General features: G+C 38.9%; 1 protein-coding gene across 2 annotated transcripts in view; it reads right to left on the bottom strand.

The window, feature by feature from the left end:
• The window catches only part of gnrhr4 (gonadotropin releasing hormone receptor 4), an 87,285-nt gene that overhangs the window by 63,989 nt on the left and 3,789 nt on the right, over positions 1-19,507 (bottom strand). Inside the window, exons 4-5 of one of the 2 annotated variants that reach the window (XM_057837507.1) lie at positions 17,645-17,773; positions 10,090-10,653 (exon numbers count right to left, since the gene is read on the bottom strand). In XM_057837507.1, the coding sequence (XP_057693490.1) occupies positions 10,090-10,653; positions 17,645-17,698 (618 nt within the window). In that variant the 5' untranslated portion in view covers positions 17,699-17,773. Of the gene's footprint in view, positions 1-10,089; positions 10,654-17,644; positions 17,817-19,507 lie in introns of those variants that run through there. The other variant, XM_057837508.1, reaches the window with a different exon arrangement.

The raw sequence follows: 19,507 nt of genomic DNA, 5'->3' as shown, positions 1-19,507 counted from the left end.
CAATAGTCATATGGTGCATTCAGCAGCAGCATGCAAAACACAACAGCTACATTAGAACCCAAGTCGCTACACAAGTATTATTATTATTATTCCGATTTATATTTATAATTTATTTGTTTTGCTATGTAATTGTCCCTGTAGTATTTATTAAGGTACTAAGATACAGTATTAAGCTGTGGAACAAATTATTTTAATTTAAAAAAAACAACAACAACAAAAAAACAAAATAACACGATCTGGATCTTTTGTAAAGACCCAGATAATTATAATGTATTCTTATAGGAAAATCCCGCTCGACATACGACCATTTGACATACAAACCAGGTCCTGGAACGAATTAAATTCATATATAGAAGTAACACTGTATTGCTTTTGCAAAATAAATCAGATTTCTATTTGTGTCTTTGACATTGGATGTGTTTTTCACAATCTCCACATTGTAGCAAGTCCAATAAAAGCACTGCATCAACAATTGGGCAAAAAGAAAAATCCATCTCGTCTCAGGATGGCAACTATGTGCTAACTATATCATTTCAGACACAATGCCGGTAATGAGGCCAGATTTCTGACAAAAAAATGGCATGCTGCCCACCTCTACTGGCAAGAAAATGTTTGTATAAAGCCAATCACATTTCTGCCACGGTTAACAGTATACGCCTTTGAGGTGATTATGATGATCTATGCACTCCCTGCTATGCCTTTTTTAAACGTGAACCTGAGACCTGAATACTTTCGCTTGGTTGCCCCCACCTCCCTCCCGCAAAATAATTCAAAAACGCCTTGAAAGAAAATGCCGAACACGCCATTTAAAGTTGCACAGATTACACAGCCAGCCAGATGGGAGAGCTTTGGCACTATATGACCCACAGAGCATCGCTGTCAAATTGAACGCGCGAGATTACAGTCATCTTACTAAGTATTCCCCTTTCACTGTCAACAGGTGGCACCGTGACTTTTCCAGCTCTCAATTTTTTGTTCCAGCCTTGCCATTATTTTATGTACCACAGTGCAATCACCGTTAAACACTAGAAGGACAAAAAATATGAACCCAACTGGTGAGCCAATAAGCCCAAAGAAGGAATTTTCTCAGTTTTATAGTATGTATCCAAACATTGTTGTTTTCTTCAACAATGATGATAACGACAGTCGTCGACGAACAATTTTTTTCATACCGATGACCTGAGGAGCTCAAAACGTGGCTTGGGAGACCAGAACACAGTGAGACAAATGCCAGTTTTCGCCTGACTAGACGACAAAGACGAAAATGCGACAAAGTCTATGTCATATGTTCACAACGCTTGACATATTCCTATAGTACGTGGAGTACGTCAGCATGCATAGTGTCGCTCATCTGAGATGTGCTGCACCTCTCCCACCCACACTCTCCTCACTAGAGTTTAGGGTTGGTTTCAAACTAGGATGTGCTCCATCTTGTTTGTTTGGAAACACATTGTAAGACTTGGTGTGGAAGCAATCCCTCTAAGGGTTTTTCCGATCATGTCTTTTTGCTCCTGATCCGATCCCGATCGTTTTAGTTTGAGTATCTGCCGATCCCGATATTTCCCAATCCGATTGCTTTTTTTTTTTGCTCCCGATTGAATTCCAATCATTCCCGATAATTTTTCCCGATCATATACATTTTGGCAATCCATTAAGAAAAAAAATGAATAAAACTCGGACGAATATATACATTCAACATACAGTACATAAGTACTGTATTTGTTTATTATGACAATAAATCCTCAAGATGGCATTTACATAATTAACATTCTTTCTGTGAGAGGGATCCACGGATAGAAAGACTTTTAATTCTTAAAGGATAAATGTGACTTTGTAAATTGTGACTACATATTGCCATCTAGTGTATTTGTTGAGCTTTCAGTATATGATACTGCAGCCATTTAACTTCTGCCCAAATGCATGATGGGAAGTGCAACCATGACTGTGCGTAGGGGTATCAATTGATATATCTTCTCTGCGTTGGGAAAGAACATAGGGTGTTAAGAAAATGATTACCTCCTACCTTCCTTCCCCACATTGCCTCCCACGTTATTTTTAATTGCTGAGAGAGGAATTGTAAGGCTTTAGCCACATAAAAAATGATTCCAAAGGCTGTCAAAATTCTCTCTACTTTTTATACGCTGGCTTTTAGCGCCATCTATAGGTGAAACGGCGTCTTTATAGAATGAACGCAACAATGCGTGAGTGCGTTGTGCACCGCATGCGTTAATTATTTAACGTGATTAATTAAAAAAGATTAATTACCGCCAATAACACAATCAATTTGATAGCCCTACTTTAAGCCAAAACTACTCTGGATGAGTGTAAGTAAGACATTTTGTCTGTAACGTTTTATTTAATTAGATAATTAGAAAACGATTTAATTTAAAAAAAAAAAAGATATATATATATATATATATTTTTTTTTTTAAAAAAGGCATGTCCGATATTTTTTTTGCTGATTCCGATACTTTGAAAATGACGTAATCGGACGCCGATCGATCGGGACGTCTTTAATTGTTATATTTATTTAGTTTTTTTTTAATCCCGCGCCATGAAAATGAGTGACTTCTGCCTTCGGTCTTGCATTGAGGAGGAGGGTGCTGTGACGTGTACGGGTGAAGGGGTCCTCTTCACTATACAGCGTACTGTTGTGTATGAGGACGAAGAATTCAGCTGATTATGCGGATTAATACGTTTATTTTTCGCATCACGCCAGCCAAACGGCTGCGGAAAAATCATTTTGTCTGAGGGAGAGGTGTACGCGCCTTTTTGGAGTCCCATTCACCGTGGATATTGGCCAAAACAACCCTTACTACTGTGGGAGCATTGGACTTACGAGGAAGTGAGTAAACATCTTGTTTTGTGTTATGTCAAATACGAATACAGCAATTACAAAGTAAACACTACAAACTTTCTTTAAATAAAGGACTACTTACGTTTGATCATTGATAGGCATGTAAAAAGCTCCCCTCGTGCACATTAGCTGCACGTTAGCTGCACAACAACTGCAGCCACCCTCCTCTGAGGAACGAACTGTAAATTGCTCTCCGCTGGGTGGTTTTCCGATCCGCGAAGACAATCGACAACCCAGTCGTCATGTCAAATAATCCGGGCTAGTTATGTGTGATTTTCCGCTTCGAAGACTTTGAAACATCACTCGGTTCGGGTTAGCATGTCGGCTACCTCTCACGCCTCTTGCTTTGTTTACATTCTCCGAAGCCGAGGAAGGGAAATGACATATGTCCGATTTAGGTGTCATAAAATATCGTTCGGGATGTGTGACAGTAAAGGTGAAGTCAACAGTTTTGACCATTATGGAGTAATTTTGCCATGTCGTCCTGAATAAGTGCATTTTTATTATTTCAGGCTGTTATTTGTCATGACCATGTCAATTATTTAGCAATTGGGGAAAATACTTGGATAAAAAGAATATCCTGTAAAAATATTGAAGTAAAGCGACAGAAACAATGACATTTTGCAGCTCTCTTCGTCGCGTTTTTCTCGTTCTGAATAATTCCTCCTCAATGGGCTGAATAGTAAAACCGATGAGCCCAGTCTCCCGCTGACGTCATCCACCTGTTGGGGACGCTAAAGCCCTGTAATGGTAGGCGTGGCTAACCAGCATATTAAAAGACTAATTTCTCGTCATGTGCGCTTTGCTAAATTGTTGTATATAGTCGAATCATCTCAAAATATGATTCTAATTCACATAATAATGCCATTTAAGACTTTTTTTCTCCTGTCGTATGCTCTTTAAATAGGCTCTAATAAGCCACAATTGCTCCTTTTACAAAAATATGTTTTTAGAAAAACATACATTATTGCCATTGATTTAAAAATCTATAGTATTAACTACATCATCATGACGTCATGACGTGGTTGGCCTGGACTGGGAGAATAGCTGTGCTAGCTAGCAAGCGAAGCGAGTATGACGACTGGCATGATTTTGTCACATTCTGCTGCAGGACTGGATTGTTTTGTTACACTGCTGTGGAATGAGTTCCCAATGTCGTACCTGCATCCAACTCCAGCTCATTAGCAGTGCCTTTAAACCGATCCTCGGCGGCTTGCCGAGATATTAAGTTGCTGCCATTTGACAGTTTGTATTCTTTTCCCCTTCATTACGAGTTGCGAGTCTTTGCCTTGGTTTTCTCTGTTTATCTGCCTCTCACCACGGTTTTCCCTTTGTTTATTTGTGTGTTCAATAAACCCTTTTACGCAACCCTATGTCATTGTTGTCTGCTTGCCGAATTCTATAAAAGATTTGTTGGTTTTCATCTGAGGACTTGTTACTGATTGAGGGTAATACATCAAATAAATCTTTATAAGGAAAATTATGATCCGTCACGCGGAAGAATAGTCCTGTGGTGTATGCGCTCGTTTGTTGCACGGGAATGGCGGGTTTGAAAGCTTTTTTTTTTTTTTTCTTTAATTAAAAAGGGAAGAAAATAGGAAATATTTTCTCATTTATCTTGAATTTTTTGTTTTTATTTATCATTTAATGCCATTTTTAAATTTTTAAAAAACAGGGATTTTTTTTTTATTGTTAAAATAGGACATGCCAGTAAATATTAAATATTTTATAATTCATTTATTTTATTTATTTTTACTGATGTCAAATGAAAAACGGATTTTAAAAAATTATCTTTTTATTAACTGCAATTAAGGAATCCAAAACAAAAAACTAAATAATTCTCTTTTATTTTGAAAAATATGATATACTACTCCAAAATTTTTGAAAAAGCTAAAAAAAAAAAAAAGTTAATATTTTCTCATTTCTGTAGCGAGAAACATCACATTACTGCATGATTTACTTTTGCGAGCCACACAAAATGATGTGTTGGGCCAGATCTTGCCCCAGGGCCTTGAGTTTGACACCTGTGGTCTAAGCCACTGACTTATGAGCTTAATATTGTAAAAGTTAGTTCTTAAAAATTAAATAGCAGCACTTTAAGTGTTAAAATCCAAACTCTTCACTTCTTTTTTGCCACTGACGGCTATAGATGTCCAATCAATTTGAACTGGGAGGGGCTGGCAAAGATAGTTCAATCTATTGCAGTCAGTAGTGATGTGTCGGTCGCGAACGAGCCGGTACAAAGAGTTGACTCTTTAAAGTTAACGATGAGAGCCGGCACCCTCCCTCGAGAGCCGGCTCAGTCATTTTCCCTTCTGTCTGTCTGTCTGTATAGGAAAGGACGACACACGAACGCGGTTTGTAGGCCTTCTACATGAGCAGAAAACGCAATAACATTTGGAGACATTTTAATTGGTTAAAGTCACATGAAAATAGGGCAGAATGCCGTGCCTGCAAACTTAACCCCTTATAGCCTAATGTATCACATTTGATACACTTAGAATTTCATTAATTTGAGACTAATTTAGAAATTTGATTTAATTTTTTTTTTTTTTTTTTTTAAATGAAGGATGCAAGTCAACACAAGCATCTGCAGGTTCCATGAGAAAAAAAAAATCTGGATTTAGCTAAAAGACTGGACAAATAATTATTGATAGAAGAAGCCGGATCAGCCCGTCCAAGTTGAAGTATTTAGTTTTCTCGAATGCAAATTGTTGTCATTTTTGCTCCAGCCTTCACCGTGTACAGATGCACTCTCTGAGCTCCTGAAGCACTCTCTTATCTTAATCGATAAGCGCTCAGGGCCAGCAAGCTCGACTCCCAATATGGCTCCAAAGAATTTAAAACCTGGAGACTTGGATGAAATAAAATCCTCCATAAAGAAGTTGGAGGTCTCCTTGACTGCCTTGATTCAAAACCAGAATCAAGAAATCGTCAGAGAGCTCCAGTTAATTCGCGCTGAAAACGAGAAACTCAAGCAGGCGGTCGAGGAAGGAGATGTTCGCATCAAGAGGCTGGAAATTTTGGCTGACGATCTCGACCAGTGCCGACGCGCAAATGAGCGCATCATTTCTGGATTACAACTGACGCCTAGCCCAGGTGACACAGTGGCGCAACTGGCAATTGCTAAGCTGAAAGAGTATGGAATAAACATGGAACCACTGGACATCCGTCGCTGCTTTCTGCTCCCATCCGGGAGGAGAGGACCGGCGACGGTGCTCATGAAGCTGGCAGACCACAAGACCAAGACCGCCCTGCTTAACCAGTGCCGCCACCTGAAAGGGTCGAAGATTTTTTTGAATGACAACTTGACTCGCCGAAATTGCAAGAAAAGCACGTCAACTCAAGAAAGCTGGTAAAATAGCCAACACCTGGGTCTCGGATTGCAGGATCCTTGTCAAGACGCAAGATATGAAGATTAAAGCTATTACGAGTCTTGATCAGCTGACCTCACTTGAAAATTAATGTTGACATCAACGGCAGGAGTCTCTACAAGAATCTTGAACACATTAAGGATTATCTACTAAAGATAACAAAGGTTCTAATTTTAATTTGCACGGATATAACATGACACAAATGAATCGGGCATCTAAGGGGGGAGGAGGTGTTGCAATTATGATTGACAATCTCCTGGAATGTATTACAATTGAGCTCCTTATCCCCAATTGTAAAAACATAATTATCTGCTGTGTCTACCGAGCTCCTGATTCAAATGTCTAAGTTTACTGAGTACATGGAAAAGATACTGTATAAAACGAATAATAAGCATGTTTTTCGTTGTGGAGACATTAATCTTGGGATAAAATATGTACAACATGTTGTTTGATTTTCCTCATACATTCATGTCTGATGAAACTGTTACAGTGATCTCTGTGTGCGCCAATTGTTGCCACCATGTACACCTTAGCAATGTATCCTTTTAAGAGACTTAGAAGAAAAGCATTTTGAGTCGCTACTCACACCAGCTGTGATAACACATAATCACTTTTGCCACACACATAGCCACAACAAAATGGTCCCACAGCAAACAGATGCAAAAATGTCAGGGACATGACAAAGCCATAACCTTGTACGCCCTGAAATTAATCGAGCTGCTTGACTGGAAGCTGAGTTACTAAACCCAGATTATTGATTGTGTTATTGTACAGTTTTGTGGCCATCTGATGTATGTACCATGTCTGAATGTGCGTCTTTAGTTGTATGGGGGACGGGAAACTGATAAGCTTATGCTTCCTCCCGTCCGCCTTTGTCTTCTTCGGTTGCTTCGGGCAAATTATATCACATTTTGTAATTGTCAATGATACCGATGATGATGACAATAACATTTCATTTCATTTCAAATTTAAAATAAAGCAAGGAGTAGCTTATGTTTGTTAAAATACTGCAAGGAGTAGCTTATATTTGTTTTGTTCGCTGCTTCTGTTGCAGTTACTACTCACTATTTTCGCTATGATGCAGCATGTTTGATTATTGTTGGTTTAAGTTTAATTTTCTTGCTTGTTTATTGTTTGGAGCCTTTTTAATGTTCAATAAAATAAGTAAAAACCCATTTTCTTTTCTTGATAATTGTTGCTATTTGCAGTCAGTAGAGTGCAATATTTAGTTCACCAAGTCATTTATCATTTATCTATTATGCTAAATTTGTCATAAATATTTAAAAGAAAAGCTAAAGTTAAAAGAGCCGGTTGAGAGCCAAACTGAGCCAATCCAAATAAACCGGATCACCGAAAAGAGCCGAAAATCCCATCACTAGCAGTCAGTGGTCGCCAATTAGCCTGGTACTCTAGACTCACCGCTGTTCCAGCTATTGAGTCTGGCCACCATTAAGCGGAATAAAATTTTCAGGGCGGAGCAAGCCACAGCAAACAGACAGCGGAGTGGATCAATCAGCGACGGGCGGGACGAGGGACTTGTGCACGGAAGTAAACATACGAGGAGAGCGGAGTTTATTCAACATGGCTAGCGTGAGACAGACTGTTGTCAATGACTTGTGTCGATGCGTTTTTGGTAAGTTAAAACATTTTACCGTGGATTGGAACATATTCTCGGCTCTCCTGTTCGCCATCTGTGTTGTTGCGGAGACAACTTCCGACGCGGAAGAGTGACGTTGCTCGTTAAGAACACGTCACGCAAATAAACGAATCTGATCTGTCGATTGATTTTGTACTTGCTCGAGAGGCCGTTAATGGGCTGGGTCCCAGACTATCCTCTCAGTGTTTGAAAAACACAGGGAGAACAGTCTGGCAGTGCCAGGCAAGTAGCCAATAAGTTAAAGATTTATTGAACTTCAAAGTTAAATACAACTGAACAGTGCTAACTCATTTGCGTACACGCACTATGCTAGTCATTTTAAGTACCCTTTACAATTTTTGGACTATAAGCCACTACTTTTTCCCCCTCATTTTGAATCCTGCAGCTTATAGTCCAGTGTGGCTTATTTGTTGATTTATTTGGGTTAATAGGTAACACTTTATTTGACAGCGACATCATAAGACTGTCATAAGAACATTAAAATTATGACATGACACTATCATGGGCATTACTGAATGCTTATGACAGATGGCAATATGTGTCATGTGGCATATTATTTCACTAACTCCATTTATGTCCAGCTCAGATCTTTTACGGCCATTCAAAAGTGAGATCATTTGCTGGATGACACTAACTGACCTCTGTTATAAGCATTCATTAATGCTTATGACATTGTCATGTAATAATTATGACTGTCATATGACAGTATTATGGCACCACTATCCAAGAAAATGTTACCAAATACCATTACAAGCAATTAATGAAACAAGTGGAACAGTAACTGAAGAAATAATTAGCACAGAACATGATTGTTATTTACATCTGTAGCGCCGCAATGCATGCTCGGAGGAATGTTGGATGACAACAGTGTTGAAAGTAGGTGGCAGCAGAGGTTGACTGTCTCCCCCAAAACAATACGGCTTTGCACCAAATTGGTTCAAAGCTTAATGGTGGTTCATTTGGTCTCATGATAGTCTTATGATGCCATTGTCAAATGAAGTGTTACCAGTTAATATCTTTTGTTGTAAATATCCCATAATACAATGAGGACAACTGCGGCATATAGTCCAGTGCGGCTTATTTGTTGATTTATTTGGGTTGATAGGTAACACTTTATTTGACAGCGGCATCATAAGACTGTCATAAGAACATCATAATTATGACATGACACTATCATGGGCATTACTGAATGCTTATGACAGATGGCAATATGTGTCATGTAAATGGTGTTACACTTATATAGCGCTTTTCCACCTTTCAAGGCGCTCAAAGCGCTTTACACTATCTCACCATCCACCTACTGGTGACGCAGCACCAGGAGCAACGTGGGGTTCAGTGTCTTGCTCAAGGACACTTAGACGTGTTCATCAGGGCGGAGAATCAAACCCACAACCTCTGGGTTGGGGGACAATTACTCTACCACTAAGCCACGCCACCCCTGTGTGGCATATTATTTCACTAACTCCATTTATGTCCAGCTCAGATCTTTTACGGCCATTCAAAAGTGAGATCATATGCTGGATGACACTAACCGACCTCTATTATAAGCATTCATGACAATGTCATAAGCATTATGACATTTTCATGTAATTATGACTGTCATATGACAGTATTATGGCACCACTATCCAAGAAAATGTTACCAAATACCATTACTAGCAATTAATGAAACAACTGGAACAGTAACTGAAGAAATAATTAGCACAGAACATGATTGTTATTTACATCTGTAGCGCCGCAATGCATGCTCGGAGGAATGTTGGATGACAACAGTGTTGAAAGCAGGTGGCAGCAGAGGTTGACTGTCTCCCCCAAGGGAGCAGTGATGGCCAAATGAAGCTTTTAGAAAAACAATACGGCTTTGCACCAAATTGGTTCAAAGCTTAATGGTGGTTCATTTGGTCTCATGATAGTCTTATGATGCCATTGTCAAATGAAGTGTTACCAGTTAATATCTTTTGGTGTAAATATCCCGTAATACAATGAGGACAACTGCGGCTTATAGTCCAGTGCGGCTTATCTATGAACAAATGCCGTTTTCATGTCAAATTTGGTGGGTGGCGGCTTATAGTCATGTGCGCCTTATAGTCCAGAAATTACGGGTACTTTTTTTTTTTTTGCTACATTTTGAAGAAAACTTCATAACGCTTTTAAAACATAATTTAAGAAGGTTTTTTTTTTTTTTTTTTTTTTTTTTGTTACCTGAGGAAGAGAGAGGATGACGCTCATGCTCCAGGCTACCGTCAGCATAATCTTGCTTTTCTTCCTGGCTTCCCTGATTCCCAGCGGGTTTAATATGGCGGATTGTCGATCCAGGCTGATAACCACAGTGACAAAAGCGCACGAGTACATGGCCACCAGCTTGAGGAACATAAGAAGCCTGCATGCGGTGTCTCCGGCCTGCCACTGCACCGTAATGTTCCACGCGGCGTCCACGGGCATCACAATGAAAGTGACCAGCAGGTCAGCCACGGTCAGGTTCATGATGATAATCCTGACGTGCGACTTGCGTCTGCCGCCCTTTCCGGCCGCCCACAGCACTAGAAGGTTGCAAACGGCCGACACGGCGCATAAACTGAAGGTGATGATGACTCGCACTTTAGCCGCCGTGGAGAAAGTGGGCAGTTGGAGAGCATCGTCGGCCAAGGTGGCGTTACAGACGGCGGCGGCAGTCCCAGGGCAGCTGTCGTTGGCCGCCTCCAGATCCGCCAGCTGGTGGAGCATGATGTACAGGTGGAGGGTGCTCGCGAGAAAGTCTGCAAGAGCCTGTGGAGTTAAGTCAGATATTTGTTTCTAGTGGATGGGTTGGTAGATAATTGGTGAGAATTAGCAGGGACTAGGAGTGAGAACCTCTTGGTACCTCACGATACGATTTGCGATACAAAGCTCACGATAACGATGATCTGACGATACAACGATTATTAGAATTATTCTACAAACAATTAATAAACAGAAAAACAAGCTTCTGCTGTGAATTGGAATAAATTTATCATTAGTAGACGTTCAATCCGTTTGAAGTGGGAGGGTTGGCAGCGAATGAACGTCAGTGGCAGCCAATACCAGGTAACGAGGTAATTTTTGGCTATTTACGGTCATTTATTAAAGATGTTCCGATCGATCGGGATCGGGTCCGATCACGTCATTTTCAAAGTATCGGAATCGGCAAAAAAATATCGGACATGCCTTTTTTTAATATATATATATTAGGGCTGTCAAACGATTAAAATTTTTAATCGAGTTAATTACAGCTTAAAAATTAATTAATCGTAATTAATCGCAATTAATACCATCTATAAAATATGCCATATTTTTCTGTAAATTATATATATATTCTGTAAAATAAATTGTTGGAATGGAAAGATAAGACACAAGATGGATATATACATTCAACATACGGTACATAAGGACTGTAGTGGGCATTTCACTCTACTGTCATTTAAATCTGTCTATGCTGTCCTTACTCCGAAGCGTCTACTTTTTCCAAAGCTAGACAGCTAGTGAACGACGCCTTAATAATCAGACTTCTTCCTTTTTCATCTGATTTATTGATAAAATGGCCTCAAACCATTGTCCTCTTTAGACCGTCGTAAAACTACAAAAAAAAAATGTACACAAGCATTGCATTAGCAACAACGTTAGCTTAGCATGCTATACAGGTTCACTAAACATAAACAAAAAGCGTCTCATACAAAAAATAGAACATTTCGCTTACTAACATAATATGTACATTCTTTACAACAACCATACTTACGGACAAATCTTGTCCAAGGATCATATAAGCACAGCATTACAACGTAGGCGTCAGCCCGAGACGTCGTGCAGCCATATTGAACTGGCAAGAAAACAATAAACCATGTCGCAAAGCGACCACAAGAGTTCGCTGTTGGACAGCACAAAAAGCCTTGCTGTAAAACTTACCAAAAGGCAGAATACTGTCTGAGCAGGACATGTGCGTTAATTGCGTCAAAGGACAAAATGTCTTACACTCATCCAGAGTAGTTTTGGCTTAAAGTAGGGCTATCAAACTTATTGCGTTAACAGCGGTAATCACGTTAAATAATTGACGCATGCGCTGCATGACCCACTCACACATTGTCGCGTACAATATATAAAGACGCCGTTTTACCAATAGATAGCGCTAAAAGCCAGCGTATAATGAGTAGAGAGAATTTTGACAGCCTTTGGAGCAATTTTTTATATGGTTAAAGCCTTACAATATCTCTCTCAGCAATTAAAAATAATGTGGGAGGTAATGTGGGGTAGTAGTTGATCATTTTCTTAACACAGAGAAGATATGTCAATTGGTGCCCCTACGCACAGTCATGGTTACACTTCCCATCATGCATTTGGGCAGAAGTTTAATGGCTGCAGTATCATTTACTGAAAGCTCAACAAATACACTAGATGGCAATATTTAGTCACAATATACAAAGTCACATTTATCCTTTAAGAATTAAAAGTCTTTCTATCTGTGGATCCCTCTCACAGAAAGAATGTTAATAATGTAAATGCCATCTTGAGGATTTATTGTCATAATAAACAAATACAGTACTTATGTACTGTATTCTGAATGTATACTGGACTGTCTCAGGAAATTAGAATACACAATATTCTAATTTTCTGAGACAGTCCTGTATATTGTTCTATGTAAAGGACGTCAGCCAAGGTCGGCCCCCCACATTTTTACCACGCCAAATCTGGTCCCCTTTGCAAAAAGTTTGGACACCCCTGCTTTAAATGGTGGATTAATGTACAGGACTGTCTCAGAAAATTAGAATATTGTGTATTCTAATTTCCTGAGACAGTCCAGTATATTCGTCCGAGCTTTATTCATTTTTTTTCTTAATGCATTGCCAAAATGTATATGATCGGGAAAAATTATCGGGAATGATTGAAACTGAATCGGGAGCAAAAAAAAGCAATCGGATCGGGAAATATCGGGATTGGCAGATACTCAAACTAAAACGATCGGGATCAGATCGGGAGTAAAAAAACATGGTCGGAACAACCCTATCATTTACCTGTTGATTTTCAGTTACCTCCAGTTGATTTTGGGTTATTTTACGGGTCACCTTCTGTTTATTTTGAGTTACAGAACAGGAAGTGACCTGGGAATCACCCAAATGAATAGGCAGTGACTCAAAATCAACAGGAAATGACCTGGAAATGCCCTGAAAATCAAATGGAATAACTGTAAATGTTCTGGTTTCGAATGAACGAACGTTCCCAGTAGGCATGTGCCGGTATGAGATTTTGACGGTACGATAACCGTGGGCAAAAATACCGCGGTTTCACGGTATTGCAATTATAGCTCCAAAATGGATATTTTGAGATGTATAGGTTAAAAAAAAAAAAAAAAAAAAATTCCACTGAACAGGATTTTAAAAAAAAAAAATTCAAAACATAGTTGCTAATTGGAACATGAATAGATTGTTAAAATAAATCATCAATAAAAAAATATATATATTTTAAATAAAATTAAAATAAATATAACTTATAGACTATACCCACAACCACAGCTCAAGTTGCTCAAGATTACAGCAAGAACAAAATAATATTCTATAAAAAATAAAAACACTTCTGAATAAAATTTAAAACAAGTTTTTTTTTTTTTTTTGAGGGTGGAAAAGCTCAAGTGAAGTTTCGCCATTTTCAGCCACTATGTCAGCTCTAGTTTACATGATGTCATGCCTATGTGTTAAAAAACAAAGAATTCATAAGTTAATAAGTTAGTTAAAAATGTATAAGTTAGTTTAAAGTGTAAATATTGTTGTGGAAAGGTTTCATCTAAACAAACAAACAAACAAAAAAAAACATTGGGTGTGAGACCTCTCCTTGAGATAGCGAACGTGGATTTGTGCTTAGGGCAAGAGCATCTTTCCCAATTAGCTTCTTTGATGCTATCCCCTTTTCCCCTTCATTCAAGCGAAACAAGCTTGTTTTCTCACTCTGCGGCTGTAACACTCGACGAAGTTGCTCTCCCAGCTAAGCCTAGGCTAACATTCGTCTTTGTAAGCTTTTAGTTAGTTTGTATTTTGAATTTGAAAGGAAAATGTGTGTTTTGTTTTTGGCGAACTTTTTCATGATGCTAATCTGTTGAAGCTACTCACACATGGAAAAATACAATTGTACAACGTTTTAAATGTATTCATTTTGTATATTCCACTTACCACGATTAGAGAGCTCAATAAATTGAAGAAAAGGTACGCCTTATGTTTGGAATATTTGTTTTTGGGTTCACTGGCTGTCTAGCCGATAGCGTCACTTTCACACACAGCAACAAACGGGAGGGGATGAGCGCTGCCGAGCCAAGCCACTTCTGGCTGCATTTTTGACACATGAAAAATAGTGGATACTGTACTACGGTCTGACGGAAAATTTTAGTGGTGTTGAAACCGCGACATTTTCACACCACGGTAAACCGTGAAACCGGCACATGCCTAGTTCCCACTCTAAATGGATTCGGCGTCGTGCACCGTCAATGCAGCCTTAGAGTTAACTGAGACACTATTATGGTTGAAGATTTTGGTAGCAACTTGTTGGTTCCTTTTATTTATTTATTTTATTAGACATTGACACCTTTTTAAAACGATATTTCGATTCTTGGCAGGAGCATATCGATAACCTTTTGGGATACAAAGTATCATGATATATCACCATTTCGATATTTTGTCACACCCCTAGCATGGACAGAGGTATTAACGTGGCCAGTATTGAAAATATTCCAGGGCCAATTTTAGGGACTGTCCCCTGTAGCTGACCTTATTTTGACGCATTGGTTGTCATTTGCGGCGATAGCTGACCCAGAATTCAAGGACGCTGGAAGTGTCACGACATTCACATTTGCCACAGACTTTAAAAACTGCAGTAATAAAACCTCTTCTAAAAAAAAAAAAAAAACCTACCGTAATTTCCCGAATATAACGCGCACTTTTTTCCCCCCAAAATCAACTTGTAAACTCATGGTGCGCATTATAAATGGGTACATGGATGGAGACAGAAATATATATGTATTACATATATATATAAACCAATTTTTTTTCATTGACACGGCCACGTTGTGTTGAAGAAACGTATGCGGCGACCCGTTGCCGACCATTACGGTACGTGACGTCACCATTTTGTTTCGGTAATACTTCACTCTAATCGGCCGAATGATTTCGTCTGTGTTAAATTCTGCTTTTTTCACTCTTCATAAAGCACAGAATTTAGTTTCTTGAACTCATTTGAGTCGACGTTTATTGCAGCTCCGCAATTCAGGCCATTACAAATGTAAGGACACACACTTTCTGTGTCCGTCAACTATATCGGTCCCTCGGGAAACTCAAACCCCAATAACAATAGTGCTTTTTGTTACTGTCGTGTTGACAGCGATGAGCGCTCTCGGATTTCCGACTTACGTTCTCACTTTCATTTTACCGTATCAATCCATGGAAGAAAGATTTATTCATCATGAGGAAACGAGCAAGTTATACAGCAGCCTTTAAAAGAAAAGTCACATCTGTTTTCTTTTCTCCTTGATTCTGGTAAGTTGGAGAAGTTGTCAAATCATATTATTACCGTAAATATTGTCAGTTTACGGTAATGTTTTGAACTACCAATGTGCTATGCTTGTGCTGTGTTTCACCAGTCAGTAAAATGACATCTCTGTATCTGTACACGAGCTCTGTTTTCTTGTATTCTTCTATTTATTGGTGCTAAAATTAGGGTGCGGGTTATAAACGGGTACAATAATTTTCCCTAGATTTTACAAGTAAATTTGGGGTGCGCATTATACACGGGTGCGCCTTATATTCGGGAAATTACGGTAATCTGGATGCCTCAACCATTAGTAATTATAGGTCAATATCAAATCTGACATTCCTGGGGGAAATTATTGACGGGGCTGTGTTCGAACAGATCCAGGATTTTATGATGCAAAACAATCTTTTTAACTCATTTCAGTCTGGATTTCGGCCACAATACAGTCTCTGCTCTGCTCGACGACGTTTAAAAAACCACACACTAGTGTGCTGCGGCACACTGGCTGAAAAACACTGTCCTATCACATCTATGCAGATGACACACAACTCTACATTTCTGTGTCCCCGCATGATTATAGTCCGTTATTCTCCCTGAGTAAATGCATTCATCAAATCAATGAATGGATGTGCCAGAATTTTCTCCAGCTAAATGTGGAGAACACAGAAGCGATCATTTTTGGGTTAAAAAAGGAAAGGTCAACGATAAGCAGGCACCTTAGCACAATGTCACTTACATCTACAAATCAAGTCAAAATCTTGGCGTAATTATTGACTCAGAGCTAAAATTTGACAGCCATCTAAGGTCCCTCACTAAATCTGCTTATTACCATCTAAAAAATATGGCCAGAGTTAAGGGGCTTCTGACTCAACAAGACATGGAAAAACTTATGCACGCATTCGTTTTCAGTAGATTGTACTATTGCAACAGTATATTTACAGGTCTTGGTAAAAAAAATCAGTCAGAAAGCTGCAGCTATTACAAAATGCTGCAGCCAGAGTCCGCATAAAATACAAAGAAACTGGACCACATTACACCGATTTTGAAATCGTTACACTCATAAGCGGATTTTAAGGAGGGGGCTAGGAGGGTCAGGCCCCCCCTGGTGGCTGAAAGGTGTCATTGCATGTAATTGACTTTCCTACATATATATAAAAGTTGTAAAGCAATAAAACTGCAACAAAAATGAATTAAATGAACAAAAAAAAAACATTTTTTATAATGGATCGAAATTATTTTTCCAGCACATTGGACAGTCATTTGCTTTGCATACAATTAAAAAAAATAATAATAATAAATAAATAAATATATATATAAATTCAAAATATTGTCAGTTTATGGTAATGTTTTGGACTACCAATGTGCTATGCTTGTGCTGTGTTCCACCAGTCAGTAAAATGACATTTCTGTATCTGTACACGAGCTCTGTTTTCTTGTATTCTTCTATTTATTGGTGGTAAAATTAGGGTGCGCGTTATAAACGGGTACAATAATTTTCCCTAGATTTTACAAGTAAATTTGGGGTGCGCATTATACACGGGTGCGCCTTATATTCGGGAAATTACGGTAGTTGTATTAAGTTCATTTTGTCTACACTTATAGATGCGTTGAATTTTACTTTTATCCCAGACAATGTGTTTTAGGTTGTTTTATTTACCTGACATGTTTCGGCGACTACTTCCGCCTTCATCGGAGTGTCCGACACTCACAAAGCTAGTTGAAAACTGATCAAAAATTCTATCGAGGTCCTTGTGGCCACTCAACAGTACCTCTAGATGGAAAATGGCACCACTGATGCAGCTCATCAATGGTCACCACAGCCCTTACTTGTGTCTGTAGACAGCATCACAGCACATATGGAAGCATTTCAACAGCTTCTTAGAAGACGCAACATATACAGCCAATCTAAAAAGTTCTGTTACTTGCACATGTTTATAAATAAGCCATTATCTGCCTCATGTCGTTAGAGCCCCAACTACATATATGTTTTTTTCTAACAGAGAATCCTATTCACTCACATTCACTTTACACCGTCATAACCACTAAACTATCAGTGACTCATAACTGAACAGTCTGTACTGTCACTATTGAAATGTAAGGTTTTTTTGGTCATTAAATATCAACCTACAACAATTTGATTTTGTTAGGAAAATCCATCGTGATGATAATAACCAATGGCATTACCAACACACTACTGAAAAATGTCATTGAACTAGACGGTTAAACACATTCTTACCTTTAATGAGATTCTGTGCGCATCAGTGAGGGTCTCGCAGTGTGCTACAGGCATCTGCGGCTGTCGCTTCCTCACACCTCATTTCGCCACTGACTGGATGCAGGGACCACGAGGTTTCTTGAATTGTACCTAGAAAAAAAAAATCCAGGAGAGGGAGGTATCAGTGTGCGAGTAGAGCAAGAGAGAGACAGAGGGTTGCTCTTTTTCATAAGGTTTGAATGACTTTTTGACTGACTGTCATCTAAACCAGTGATTCCAAACTGCTGTTGCCGTGTCATCCTCTTTCACGTCATTAAATTAATAATGAAAAAACAAATCCTAACATGAAGTCAACAAGCTACTTAATGTAAATAATTCATTCACTGCCATTGACAGTGATCGGCGTACAAATACAATAACGTACCGCACGAATGCTATTTTTAATCCATGACGTCGCCATCGTAACCTGGAAGTGGGTCAACCTGGACATGCCCTCGCATACAATCCATGTTATTACTGCTTGTTTTCTGCCGGTAATCTTTCAAAAAAGAACATGCCGAGTTAACACTGCTGCTATGGAACTTGTACAACCCCTAGAAAAAAAAGTATGGAATCACCAGTCTCGGACGAGCACTCACTCGGACATTTTATTATGTAGAACAAACTCAGATAAAAAGCTCGAAAAAATAATGAATTAGTTAAAAAGTGCAACTCCTTGGCAGTCAGAAACACTAAATTAAATGAATAAAAAACATTGTGGTGGTCAGTAAATGTTACTTTTATGGAGCAAGTGCAGGGAAATATGTATAGAATCACTACATCCTGAGTAAAAGAATATGGAATCATGAGAAACAAACAAAGAAATAACAATCAAAACACATCTCTAGTATTTAGTTGCACCACCTCTGGCTTTTATGACAGCTTGCAGTCTCCGAGGCATGGACTTGATGAGTATATTCATCAATTTGGTGCCAACTCTCTGTGATTGCATTTGCCAGATCATCCTTGCAGGTCGGAGCCTTGCTGTGGACCGTTTTTTTTTTTTTTTCAATTTCCACTCACAGGTTTTCAATAGGGTTGAGATCAGGGCTATTTGCAAGCCATGACATTGACTGGATGAGTCTCCAAGGAATGCTTTAACAGTTTTAGCTCTGTGGCATGATGCATTGTCATCTTGGAAAATGACAATCATATTTTCAATTGAAGGCATAAGAAAGCCATCTCAAATATCAATGCAAAATTGTGCATTTATTGAAGATTTAACCACACCCATCTCCCCAAGCCCTTTGCCTGACATGCAGCCCCATTTTATCAAGGACTGACGGAATTTTGAAGTCTTCTTCAGGCAGTCAAATTTGTAAATCTCACTGGAACGCCACCAAACAAAAGTTCCAGCATCATCACTTTGTGAAGGGTCAAGAATCTGCATTGGACAAGGTGTCAAGAGTCAAGAATCTGCATTAGACTAGAAGAAGAATGAAGAATGGATCAACTTGCGCGGATGTCCAAAAGACCAGTTTAACGCCAGCAAGGTGAAGCCATTCACATTTCATATGCAGTAAAAAAAAAAAAATTGGGGGGCCATGGTCCTACACAGGACAAAGAGGTAAGCCACTTTGATATTTTTACTTATCTTTTAGCTTGACGTTTTGCTGTGCTGCTTCTGTCTGACAATGAATGACCTGAAAAAAATTAAAATGGTATCTGACTGCCACTGTTGTTACCTTTTCTGCTGTAAAAAAAAGCAGGAAGTGTAATTATAGAATTAAGATTTGTTATTAATGAAAAAATTAAAAGTGTTCGTTGCCTGTCACTGAGTATTATTTGCGTTCGCTACACATAAATAGTAATGCAAATTACCCCCAAAAACGGTCAGAGATGGAA

Source organism: Corythoichthys intestinalis, chromosome 5, assembly GCF_030265065.1.
Source record: "Corythoichthys intestinalis isolate RoL2023-P3 chromosome 5, ASM3026506v1, whole genome shotgun sequence".
In the NCBI taxonomy this organism is placed as follows: domain Eukaryota; kingdom Metazoa; phylum Chordata; class Actinopteri; order Syngnathiformes; family Syngnathidae; genus Corythoichthys; species Corythoichthys intestinalis.
The sequence above is the reverse complement of the archived record's forward strand: the minus strand, read 5'-3'. Positions and strand labels throughout refer to the sequence as shown.